At 41.2% G+C, this 13,786-nt stretch overlaps 1 protein-coding gene across 1 annotated transcript; it reads right to left on the bottom strand.

Moving 5' to 3' along the window:
- Positions 1 to 680: 680 nt before the first annotated feature.
- Positions 681 to 11,698, bottom strand: Bloc1s6 (biogenesis of lysosomal organelles complex 1 subunit 6). The gene is made up of 5 exons (XM_031371709.1): positions 11,503 to 11,698; positions 7,283 to 7,424; positions 5,856 to 5,943; positions 3,882 to 3,968; positions 681 to 3,506 (listed from the first exon to the last, which is right to left on the bottom strand). Exons 1-5 carry the CDS (start codon positions 11,582 to 11,584, stop codon positions 3,387 to 3,389), a joined length of 519 nt encoding a protein of 172 aa, XP_031227569.1. The 5' UTR covers positions 11,585 to 11,698; the 3' UTR covers positions 681 to 3,386.
- Between the last annotated feature and the right edge of the window lie 2,088 nt (positions 11,699 to 13,786).

Below are 13,786 nucleotides of genomic sequence, written 5' to 3'. Positions count from 1 at the left end.
TTCCAAGTTCTGCCTTCTCCAAAGACAATCCATCACCCTTGAATGCAGCCTACACTACTCTACTGCTGGAACTCTGTTTAAAGACAGCATTTACACAAGCAGCTATGGTTTAAAGTGCTTTCCACCAAACTACAAAGTGATGGCTTTTGGGTTTTTTGACAGGGTCTCAGGCTGCAGCACAGGCTAGCCTCATACTTTCAGCTCTCCAGCCATTACCTATGGCTGCTCTCACACCCAGCTTATAGTTGTATTTATTCTCAAAGAAAAGCTAACTTTGTGGAGTTGGATACTCCAACCAGCCTTGGATGGGATTTCATCAGTGGACAAATATTTGTTTTTATGTGTATGCCTGTGACCTTGAGTGCATACCACAGGCATGCAAGAGGCCACAGACCTCAGAAGAGGTGTCAGATCCTCAGAAACTTGAGTTATAGGTGGTTGTGAGATAACTGATGAGGGTGCTGGGAAACAAACCCAGGTCCTCTGCACAGGCAGTTAAGAGAACTCTCCAGCCCTTGGACTGGTCTTTTTTGACATGAAAGGTAAAGAACATTCAATACATGGAGGGCATTAAGAGCAACAAAACAGGAGAGGTAGAAAAACAAATGTCTGAAGTAATGCACAGGAAGAGGAATATACACTGCTATGCACAGAATGGTGCCTGATAAAACAATACTGGGTGTTTCTGACGTTTTTATTAAGTTCATAAAAGTAGTTTATGAACAAAGATGTTTCAGCATACAATTGGTACTGGTGAACTGAATGCACACCAAAATTCACTGTGGACACATCTCCATTACATTCAATGTCTGCACATTTACATGATACTCATGACAAAGTCAGCTCAAAATGAACAACACCCCATGTGTCAGCACCATACATATCTGATATTATTTCAAAACTGACTTTTCTTTTGGCCAATTTCTATTTGTTGAAAAACACAGCAAGTGTCTGGTTACTGTGTTTCCATGTTACTAAAATACAGCTAAAATTTTAGGGTTTCATCATCTATGGTGTTTCTAATTGACCTCTGACCTTAAAGTGGTGGGTAATGATGTATATTTCTTTTTGTAGATTTATCTATTATATGGGTGTTTCATCTAAATGTGAGTAGGTGCACCACATATGTGTCTGATGCTACAGAGACCAGATGAGGGGACTGGATCCCCTGGGCTGCCAAGTGGGAGCTAGGAATAATCCTGGTCCTATGCAAGTGCAGAAAGTCCTCTTAACTGCTGAACCATCTCTCCAGCCCATCTTTTTGCTATGTTAAAAAGGCTTTAAAACTTAATTCTCAAAACATAGGTGCCACGCTGCCATACACTCACTAAACATGATTTATTTTAATACAGGTCAAAAAGTCCAATCAATTAACTAGTACTCTTAATTTCCTGCCAGCTAAGGTTCAGTTTTAAATCTGATTCTATCAAAAGCAGTAGGGAATAATTTATTTCTAAAGATTAATTCCACAAATCACTAGGTAGCTTTGAAACTATTCCATTGCTTATGAAGGTAAATTACTGGACAGTCTACACCACCAGTCCCTTGCATCAGAATAATCTGGAGCACTGCAAATCTTCTATGGCCCCACATCAGAACTAGTGGGTAAGAACAGAGGATGTCTGCATTTTCTTAAGTCCCCAGATGAAAAGGATATGCAATTTAGTGTGGGGAATCCTGCCAGTGGCAACCAGACCCAGAAGGGTCTCATCCTTGAAGGCATACCAGAATCTCTGGCAGAAAGTTTAAGCAAAACAAAGAAAAGATTCACTTTAAGAGACTGAAGAAGTATCTAGAAGTGTCCAGGAATAGCGCTTGAAACAACCAACACCATTGGTCTAAAGTCAGCATGAAAAGCAATCTCCAGACTTCATCAGACATCAGATATTTTATTGTAACAAGTACATTCTACAATGTAATGGCATTGTCCTGCAAGTCCTAGTGACTTGTGCTCTGAGAGTGACAGCAAGTGACTAAGGGTAACAGCATTTCAAATAGACTCATTTGTATTCTTGAACAGAAGTCAAGATCAATGACTGTGGGATCACAATTCAGTCATTAAGAAGGAAAGGGTTCCTTCAAAGAAACAGTTCTGCCTTTAAGCTGACAAGTTCTTACCACTGGTCATCTTTAATGGTCTCTACCATCAATCTCTCTATCGTCCAGTATGTGATCAGAGGTAGTAATTCCAGCTTACTAAAAGTATAACATGGGTTATAAAAGATGCGCATTCTAATCAGACACCTTTGTAGCTTGTGCTGCTCACACATAGTAGGGGCTAGAAACAAGCTTCCTATTAAACACTAAAGTGGAAAAGTATACTACTGCACTCTTGATTTCCAACAATGAGACTTCATCTTGCCCTACAGAGTAAGTTCCTACATACAACAAGAGGGAAAAAAGTTCTAGAAAACAGTAAAGGCACAAGCCTTCTCTTCTGTGCACTATTTACATATCATGTGAGCAGTAGCAGATCTTGTTCTACTTAAAAGCCAGAACAGTGCATGGCAGTGCACACCTTTAAGCCCAGCACTTGGGAATAAGAGGCAGGTGGATTGTTAAATTTGAGGCCAGCCTGGTCTCTTAGTGAATACCAGGACAGCCAGGGCTTTATAGAGAGCCTGTTTCTAGGGGAAAAGAAAGGGGGGGGGGGGCACACAGAAACATTTTAGTTACATTGTGATGACTTAGCATGCACATGCAAACACACACACACACATACACAAAAGACACAAACACACACCTTTTAGTATCTGGCAGGCCCACCATTGCTGCACAGCTTTAGGAATGGATAGAATTCTGCCCTGAACCCAAAATCTACATCAGCAGCAACAGTGAAAAGCCAAGGAGAATGGCTGGAAGAATCTGTCTGGCATCCACTCCCAGCCTATGTCCAAGGTGCTGGTATTTCCAGAGTGCACACACTTCCTGTGTTCTTCATAAAAGCCTGGCAGCTCTCTTTCTGGGAGATTTGTGATCAGACAATTGGTATTTCTCTTTAAACAATAAAAAAAAAAAAAATTGCCAAAAATCAGTGTGGCTATGCAGGAAAAGCCTGTCCTCAGATAAGGAGGAACTGACACTGAAATCAATTCTCAAGAAGTTCAGACCTTTATGCATTGTGAACTAGTACCCAGACTCCTGTAATAACGAAAGTGTTTTCAGTTTACAAATGATTTAAGATCAAATAATAAATTTGAAAGTAAAGCAAAAGTTGAAAACGTAAGTATCAACAAGGCTTCTTGAGTGAAGTCTTGGAGACGCAGCAACCCTGGGAAAGATTTCAGGCCATGGAATGGCATAAGGCACCGTCCACACCTCACTCTTTGTGTACAGCACTGGAGATCCAGGAAGCATGATGGGACAGGAACCTGAAAGCAGGCTCCTCACGTCCTCTTGGCTGGCTTGGCTGTCAGCTGCTTTTCTCTTTCAAATTCCTTCTCGCGCTGCTGCTCCCTCTCTAGCTCTTCTCTCTGCCTCTTCTGCTGCAGCTTCAGTGCTCTTTTCTGTGGACAGAGATTGGGGGGGGGGGTACATGTATAGCATAACTTAAAGAAATATTTGACTTGAGTTATCCAATACATATTAATAATTCCATGTTTAATTTTTAAATGTATTTGGAGTGATGTAAGGTCCCCTTAATTTAAAATGAAAGAAAAAAACCAAACCTTACTCCAAGCTCACATCTAGTGTGAATATGCAGAGATGAGCCACTAGCCCAGTGACTGGTGAAGGAGCCAAGGGACTTCATTTTTAGAGAGGAACAATGTAGCATGAGTTCATATCTTACTGTATACACAAGTATAAAAAGTCTAAACAAATACTGAAGAGAAACAAACTTGCAGTTTTAAGAGGATGCGGGGGGGGGGGGTTCCACTCACTTTCAACTTTGATGTCTTCTCGTGGAGCATCAGCATCTCTTTCCTTATATTTACCAGCTTGGCATGATAGTGCTTCGCTTCCGTGAACTTAACAGAGTCAGAGTAGACGGGATGAAATACCAAGAATGCAAGTGTGTCAACACCTATAGTTCATCCTTCTGAGCTGGAATTTAGAGCCTCAATTATGGCTGTATTTAAAATTCTATGATACAGATTTCATTTAACCATTAGCAGAATTTTGAAAACATCTGATTCAATTCAGATGACAAAAATAATTCCAGCACTCATAAGGCAGAGACAGATAGGTCTGTGTGAGTTTAAAACCAGCTTGGTCTATATATTAAGTTCCAGGCCAGCCAGGGCTACACACACACACACACACACACACACACACACACACACACACAGGGCAGAGGGCTGTCTCTCATTGACTCTCTGTCTTTCTCTCAAAAAAGGTTTATTAAACATAAAACAGACATTTATATTAAATAGGTTATAAACAACATTTTGCTTCAAAAACATGCCACATAATCTAAAAATTGTAACAGTCACTTCAGCCTTTTTGAGAGAACATGCCAGTACATGAGTGCTGTCTTCCTGTCAGGGAAACCCAACTAGTGCCCAGACTCTGAGAGGGCAAACTGTTATGCCTCTTGAAGTCAGAATGACAACACAGCCACTAATGGACACGCACTGCTTTCCCAGAGTCACATTCTGCATCTCAGCCAGAAACTAAAAGGGAAGTCTCCTGTTGGGAGAAGCTGAAGGATGATGGAGGCCGAGACAGGTGGGAAAGAGAACGGGAAAGGAACCTTATTCCAGACAACACGGAGACAAAGAATGAGAGGTGGGCCTGCAGAGACTAGCTAGCACTTACAGCTGCAAGTCAGTTCACAGACCCTCTGTGTGCATCACTCAGGGCCTTCCTGTTCCCATTCCTACATGAAAATTAAAACCACTCTTGGGCAAAGTGAAGAAATTGGTGAAAAACTCAGTTCTGTCCTTCCAGGCTGATGCAACAGAATCCTGCTCCTTTATTCAACTTTCACTTGTAACAAACAGCCATCCGATCACACCGTGAAGTCAGGGGAAAGACAAGGGAGTCAGTGTGGCCATGCTCACTCCTCCACAAGGAGTCAGTGAGCCGCTGAGAAGGCTGCGCTCTACAGCAGTAAGGGGGACAATCCTAACCCACCTCTGTCTAGTAAGAGGTCTACTTCTGAGGTGTAAATGTAGGAATCCTTGCAAAGTCATGCAGACAAGCAGTTGCTAATGTCCAGAGAGGAAAAGGAGCAACACACCTTGCTTATGCTAAGTCTGTTTTCTTAAAGACTATCTGTTCTTCTTCTATCAGCTTCTAGTGAAATTCAATTTCTAACTAACTACTCATCTTCAGGGTGCCCATCTCATCATGGCACCAGGAAAACTGATAATTAAATATTAATTAAGAGACCACATGGGGCTGGAGAAATGGCTCAGTGGTTAAGAGCACTGACTGCTCTTCTAGAGGTCCTGAGTTCAAATCCCAGCAACCACATGGTGGCTCACAACCATCCATAATAAGATCTGACACCCTCTTCTGGAGTGTCTGAAAACAGCTACAGTGTACTAAGATATAATAAATAAATAAATATTTTTTTAAAAAAAGATAGAGACCACCAAATTAGCCCTTCAAAGGGGCCTACACTTTCCTTGGTGGTAGAAACAATGCCTCAAATATCCCTTACTTTCTGTTTTCCTCTTATGTCATCATTTCATGAGAACTTCTCCATGATACAAATAAGTTGAATCTCCTAATACATGTTCAGCATATGAAAGGCAGCAACCACCAAGAATTCTAATAAAGCAATTGGGATTTGTTAAAAAGACAAATTCTACACATAAAAGTTAGAGGATAAGATCATCAAAATGCAGAAGTACAAGGTTTTTCTAAAATCAGAGCTCATTAAGTTAGATAAGCAGAATCATACTTACCAAAGCATTGATGTCCAACATGGAGTGGCATTCTTTAAATTTTGAAATCTCTTGTTCCAGTGTATCTAGTAACACAACTTGGTTCTGTCTGAAACAAAAGCACACAGCCAAAGCAAATTTTACATTTTCTCAGTATTGGTTCTTTTCACAGAATCATATTCTCCAAGATTCACCTGTCTTTCCAATATCTTATTTCAAAGATATATTCTGTAAACTAAGTGTACACTTTATTCTTGACACAATTTCAGACTTTAATAACTAAAATAATCAGATTATTGCAGAGTATTTTACTGTTTTAGCAACATTCTGTATTATCATAACAAAAGTTCTTTTATAATATTTTGCTCATGAAACTCAATTTTCTATGCATCCCCAAAAGTAAACTAGAAACCAAGAATTTCCTGATTTAGATGTGAAAAAGATGCAGAACTGAGGGACAGTATTTCCTCAAGGATCAGTGAGCAGTTCAGTATGAGTCATCAGCACAGGACTGGGAACCATGTGTGGCCTTTCTCTCACAGCTGTGTGGTCTTAGGTACTCAAGTTGCTTCTCTTGACCTAAATGTCAATTTATATAGGCAGAAGGTCAGAGAAAACAACTTCAAGGGTTTTTTAACCTTTAGACTCAAATTCTATGGAAGGAGAGAAGCTAATTTCCTTCCTGTTCTTCCCAGAGCAATATGATCACCTAAATGAGCATTTTAAAGGAAAATGTAATGTGGTTTGTTGCAAAATAGAGAGCTCGGGATGAAAAATGAATTAGCAATGAGAACGAAGGACATCACATGTCCGTCATCAGGCCTGGGTCTGCAGACCAGCAGGTCACTCACTAGTCTTTCCCTTCATAGGACAGAGTAGGAAGTACATCGTGGAGAACAAAATACCCAGCAACTTGCCAAATACAAGACAGCAAAACCCAAGGGGTCACAACTGGAAAACAGAGACGGTTGGGGAAGGGGCGGGGGTGGGGGGTAGAGAGTAAACATGAAAACAACAGCTTCAGTATCAATAAAACTGAAAGCCACCAGCCACATCAAACGAGAAAAAAAAGGAACAAATTACAAGAACTGTTTGTCAAGAGTCAGTCATCACTGCAGATAGGATTGTATTACAAGGACATAAAACTCCAGCTACTCTGAACACTTCAGAGGGAACAGACCAATTCACTCAAACACACGAGTGATCCAAACTCATCTAAGGACCACTCACTCTCAAAATCTACTGCAAAGATACCAGGTTCTCTAGGAGACTACTTCTCTGCTGACATCTAGGCTACAGGTTACTCCATGATTCCCATTTACAGAACACAGACATGCTCAATGACTCAACGTTCCAGAAGACGGCACGTTCATACTCCATGAGATTATCAGGTGACATCTGACTACACAGAAGGAACTGACCGAGCAGCTGGCTTTCTGTTGACTTACGTGAGTTCCTGGAGCGCTCGCTTGGACCTCTGCAGATCTGGTAAGTAGTGGGACAGCAGGCCTCCCACCAGATGCTCTACAGCTCTGCCCTCCACAGGGAAGTCCTCTATCAGTCCTTCATCTGGAGACGCGTCGCTTAAGCCTGTGCTCAAGAGAAAAACAAATTTAGGAAGCACTGCTGCAGGTAAGAAGGCTAGGGAAGCTCAAGCAGGAAGGAGAGAAGATGCCCACAGGGAGCTAGGGGCGCAAACCCTCTCCTAACTACAGTCACCTCTTTTAAATGAATACCTTCTAAGCTTTCTCTAAAACATGGTTTTAAAAAAAAAGAACAAAAAGTGCTTCTGTGTTGTTTTGAGTATTTCTTATTTTGAGGCAAGGTTTCCCTGTATAGCCCATGCTGGCCTAGAACTCTCAATTCCTCTGCCTCAGCCTCCTGAGCCACATATTACCATATCTGGACAAAAGGTATATTCAAATTTTACATGTTCATGTATTCTGTTAAATGAGTCAGGCTGAAGGAAGAGTTTACAGCTACTGAATTAAGGAATTCTTAATACATTAATGCTTTTAAAAATACACATAAATAACATAGACAGGCTGGTGAAGCAGCTCAGTGGGTAACCGTCCTTGCTATGTAAGCCTGATCTTCTGACATCAATCCCTGAAAACTGCTCTCTGAGTTTCACAGGAATACAGTGACATCATCTCTTACCCCCTTCTCTCTTTCATTCTGTCTCTCTTTGTCTCTCTCTTTGTCTCTCTCTCTCTCTCTCTCTCTCTCACACACACACACACACACACACACACACACATACACACACACACACACACACACACACACACAAATAAGGAAAATAAAAACTTACGGGGAGGACAGAAAGAGATAGCTTAACCATTAAAGGCTAGGCTCAAATCCAATAGACAAGAAAATAAAAATTGTTAAAGAAATTACATAAAAAAAATGCAATACCTAAAACCCTGTTTTAAACTCAAAAGAAAGGCTTTTTGCTTAATATATTTACATGTAAAGGGGGTTATTTTGTCATTTGTTAATTAAGACACAGCACTTTCTGTGAACCAGGGCCAAAGCTAGGAAAGTCAGCTGGGAGTTGGGGCCCCAGGACTATTCAGTGATGTGATGACGTAATTCAAACAGGGGGAAAACATTCTACAACCTACAACCTAATCTGTTATAGGAAATAGTGCTCTGATTGTGCCAAGGCCTAGTCTCGACCTGCTGCCAGGAATGACGATACATCCTTTTCCAGGCACTCAAATGTCTAAGGTAAACACCCACCAATTACTGTTCCCCCCCCCCCAAAAAAAAGTACACAACAGTTTCAAAGTGGGGGTCAATGAATGGTTATAAGGTTTTTACAATCATTTATTTTGAATGATATAAAGGTAAAATATTCACTAAAACCATACCCAGAAAGCATTCCCTAGTTAATGTTAACTTCTGAAACACCAGTTGTCAATTTTAGTCTAGTAAGAACCAGGGAACATCAAATTAAGACTGGACAGGGGAGACAGCTCAGTGGTTAGACACACTGGATGCTCTTACCTCTGAACAGTTTTAACTTTAACCCTGAAAACACAAATTAGAATTCTCAAAGTTGCAAGACTGAACTCAAATGGGAAAGGGCTATATAGAAACTGAAACTCTCTACAAGCAGAACTGGAATAGGATCGAGGAAGACTTGGGAACAGTACACTATTAATGTGCCTTTGGATGAGGAACGAAAAGCTTACATCTGGCAAATAATTCCACTGCTTAAGTTTTGTCTTACAATAACAATACAACAAACACCAACTTCAAGTAAACATGGACAATATATAATAGATGAACAGAAACACCTGACTAAGGATATTTCAACTTTAAGATGTAACAACAAATTTGCTTACTTAGCTACCTAAACACACACACACACACACACACACACACACATACACACACACACACTTTTACTCATAGGCCTGGCTTTCCCATTCTAATTATTAACAATTATTGGATAGGTATCAGTTAAATTTTTTATACATATTCAGTTACTAAGTTCCAGGTACATCATTGTAGGAGAGAGACTCTAAAACAGAGGTTTTGACCATGTGGTGGCAACCCCTTTCACAGGGGTTGCCTAAGCCCATCAAAAAACAGATATTAACATTATGATCCATAACAGTAGCAAAATTACAGTTATGAAGTTAGTCACAAAAATATTAAAGGGTCATGGCATTAGACGATTAAGAAACACAGTTCTAAAAGAAAAAGATTCTTACCATATTCATACAATGTATGTGCCCTGAACACCTACTGTGTGTTAATTTCTTAGTCACAACAATAAATAAATAAACTCCCCTCCCTGAGCGCACGATACAGGGGAGTATACAAAGCCATTACAAAAACTGTTGTGGAATCTGACAGTCCGAGATGATTTCTAAGGAAGACTGGGTGTTGAAGACGCTGAATGCCCACCCCATCTTCTGTTTTCTTCATTAATCATTGTAAAAACGTAAACTCATGGGAAAAGGCGCAACTTAAAAAGCATGACCTAACTCTAATGGAGTCACTCTGCAGTTTTCCCATATAAATGGCCAGAAACTGTCTTTACCCAGCCATGCACATAATCCTTTATCACACTGTTCTGAGGTTCTTCTATTTGTCTGTCTGTCTGTTTTAAGACAGAGTCTAGCGAAGGTGTATAGATCTACTTTGTTCATCTCAAAAGAACAAAATCCTATAGTACTTCACTCAATCCCCTTTGGATAGATTACACTATTTTCACTTTTCAATAAACAATGCTGCTGTTTCTAAAGGAGACAATCTTAGAAAACAGCTGGGACAGAACATGTGTCCATCTTTGACACTGCAAAAACCCTCCTAAAAGATGGTCCCAACTTGGACTGCGGCCACCACTTCCACATGGATACAAGTCTGGTAGGAGCGAAAGGGATGCAACATTGTTAAGGAAACAGAATGAGAAAAGGCAAGGATGAACACTAAGGCCATGCACAGAAAAGCAACAGTGAGCTATTAATAATACACCGTGAGCCAGCCTGTGGGGATCCCTGAATGACAACTCTATGGGAATCTCAGTAAGTGGCAAGAAGCCATTTTAGGATTCTAAGGATTCATGACAAGCTTGTCTTGGGGCAGTAAAGTTATAACAATGGACACATGATGTGAGAATAAGAGACTAGAGGTGGTAGCTTTACAACTGTTGGCACCAGGGTGCAAACACAAACGGGAGATGCTAATGCACTGTGGAAATCTCTTACATTAAACAGAGGGAACTGAATCCAAGAGTGCAATTTCAGTTTCATGGGAGAGTAAGCTCACACCACTAACAAGAAGATCAGACATCTGAGGCTAGGCAATCTAGCTCTGTAGTAGAGCACTTGCTTAGCATGAAAAAAGTTCTTAGTTGAACCTACAGCTAGCACATATCTCTATCTCTGCCCTACTCTCTGGCATCTGCTTATATTTATATGCATGCCACTCATGTATTATGTGCAGAAAGAAGAGAGAGGAAGGGAGGAAAGAAGAGGGAGAGGGGAGGGGAAGGGAGAGGAGAGGTCCAAGCTCCAAGTAGGTACTACAGGGTATTTACTGATGTGACTGAACAAGTCATGAATGGGATGTGTCATTAAAGAAATGTAAGGCCAGGAAATGCTTAGTGACTTGTGGCTTCCTATTTCTGAAACGCAGAGATTATTTTTAGAAGGTCCATCTAGCGTCCCTCATATGAACCAATGCTCACAGAAAATGGTTTGAGTGGTGGTCTCAATCTCACAAAAACGATGGTATACATAAACAGTGCCTGTCTCGCTATACAGCAAATTAACCGTTTCGTTCAACAGACGCCTTCGGGCAATAATGCTTAAATTTGTTCTGGAACTGTGAGGACGGCTGCTGGAGTATCAGTTGAAGTCATACCACCAAGGAAGTCGGAGTATTATTTCATGAGTAGACAATATGGCATAGTTTTCTAAAAATCGACCTTCTCTCTGACAAACTCATCACCAACCACTAACCCTGTGACAAACAGTTTAAGAGCAACACAGACTCAAACCTTTTAACACAAACCGCACCCAACAGTGCGACTCCTCGCGGGACCCAGGTTGCCTTGCCAGGGTGCTCTAGGCAGAAGGGGAGCCTGCGCTGGAGTCCCACCCACTCGGTCCCGGCCCCTGTGGGCAGTCGCCCCGCAAAACAGCCGTACCCGGCGTGGGCTCGCCGGCCTCCAGGCTGTCGGAGGGCCCCGTAAGGACCCCGTCCGGAGGCGGTGGCTCAGGAACACTCATGGCCCCACACTGGACGCTGCGAGGGGCGAATGGCGTAGTGAAGCCAGAGGCAAAGGAACCTAACAGGCTCCAAAGTCCAGCCGGACGAAAGCCGACGAGGCACACGGAAGTGACGAAAGCGGAAAACGTCGCTTCCGACGCAGCACGTTACAGCCGGTCTGGAAAGCCCGCCCCCGCGTCAGCGCCGTAGGCTCAGCTGTGCGCGTGCGTGAGGGTAGCTTTCACAGAGGGCGGCCAGTGGAAGCCGGAAGAACGGTTAGAGGACCGGATGTCGCCCTAACCGTGTGACTCTCTCCAGTGTTTGTGTCCAGTTTAGGCGAGAGCCTTAATAACTCGGACCGCTAAGATAGTCAATACAAACTCTGGGCTTGAGCATTGCTTAAGGATCTCTTCCAGTGCTTGGAAATGACGTAAAAGCTTTCTTGGAACATCATTTGAACAAATTAAGTCAAATTACCAAAAGCACCTGCTGAGTTCCTGTACGATGACATCATGAGTTCTAAAGGAAAGTATGGAGACCTGGACAGACCATCAGCTCCACAGCAAATGGAACGATCCTTTACCCTTTTGTAAACAATAACCTCTGGTAGCATCTAATGTTGTTCCTCGGATTACCTGTTCAGTTTTCCAAAGCTATCTCCAAAAAGGTAAATATAAATAAATAAACAAATGAGTCATGCCTCTGAAATGCACTGGCTCCCTATTGTCCCCATCAGTATGTTCAGTTTCACTTTAGCCACTTTTCAAGAGAAACTTCTCAACTCTCCACGATAGAATGCCCACAGACTAATCCTTGAGACCTCTAAATATATTAGGGTGCACTGCAGTGAATAAAAGCTACAAGTTAACATAACCTTAAAATAGGAAGGGTACTCCATGGGCCCAAGGTAACAGTCTTTAAAACTGATGGGATAGGGGTGTCTCAAAAAAATTTTGATTACAAAGAATGATTAAACAGTGATGGGTATGAAGACAGAGGAAGGGAGTCATCAGTCTGGATGATGGGTGACCTCCAGAAAAACATAAGGAAACCAATTCCTACCCTAAAGCTCTTGTAATGAAACTCAACCCTGTGAGTTACTAGGATTTTTATCCCTGTGAGGTTGCTGAACTGTAGAATGTGTAATAATTAGTGTTGTCATACAGTTAGGAAAACAGTGTACTACTCTTCAAACATCTTGTGCAATCTGTGCAATCTGGGCATTGTAAGCTGTCCATGTGTGCAATGTGCTTGCTCCTGTGCTTGCTTCAAACTAGAGTATCTTTTTCAAAGGCCTATTCATCTTTTAAGTGCTCTAGAATAATACCCTTTTTTTTTATTGTTTTGTTTCACAAGGTGAGGTGTCATGTAGCCTAGACTGTCCTTAAATTCAATATGTAATTAGAGCTGACCTTGAATTCCTGGTACTCCTGTATGTGCCTTCCAGGAAAGTAATTACAGACATGAGCCAGCACTCTCAAACACACCTTTACTGTGGACACCATTCATTATCTCACTCCCCCCTTTCATCTAGAAGTCACAGTGATGACATTTCACAATGACAAACATCCTTCTGCCATTTAGAACTGAGTTCTTCCTTGCATTCATTATTTCATGTTTTCTTCTTTTGGATTAAAAATGCCAAATAGAAACTCTTATGCACAGAGAACCAAAATAATCCTTGATAAATTGGCTAATTGGTGAATTATTGATGCCCTGGCCCCTAATTCCAAATATCTGTAATTTCCAAAGTCTGAATTATACAACATGATAAACCTGATAAAACATCCCCTGCTTGGTTATAAATTTTATGTACCAACAGTGTAGTTGGGGCCACTAGAATAGAGAGCCATGTCCTATGAGTTGTCATTGGCTGCTTCCATCTCTTTAGCCAGTATTAAGTACATTTCATGAAATTTTCAATACTGGTTATTTAAATTTAATGGATGAAGTAAACTGTTATGTCCTCCTGTCTTTATGATTTGTTTTTCTATAGGAGAATTCTTGTTAGGAATTTTAATATTATTTTTAACATTTTAATTTAGTGTAACAAAATCACCTAAATAAACAAGGAGTTTGTATCAGATCTTGCTTTTCTCTCTGATCTTTTCCTTCTTTTTCTCTTACGGATTGCAATTCAATGTGCCACTTGTTTGTTAAGGACCCTCTGTATGTGACACAGAAGTCAAAGCAACTGCTAAATTTTGATTGCAAAGAACACA

This window comes from Mastomys coucha, unplaced genomic scaffold, assembly GCF_008632895.1.
Source record: "Mastomys coucha isolate ucsf_1 unplaced genomic scaffold, UCSF_Mcou_1 pScaffold15, whole genome shotgun sequence".
Classification (NCBI taxonomy): Eukaryota; Metazoa; Chordata; class Mammalia; order Rodentia; family Muridae; genus Mastomys; species Mastomys coucha.
Note: the sequence above shows the minus strand (reverse complement) of the source record. Positions and strands in the feature narration are given on the sequence as shown.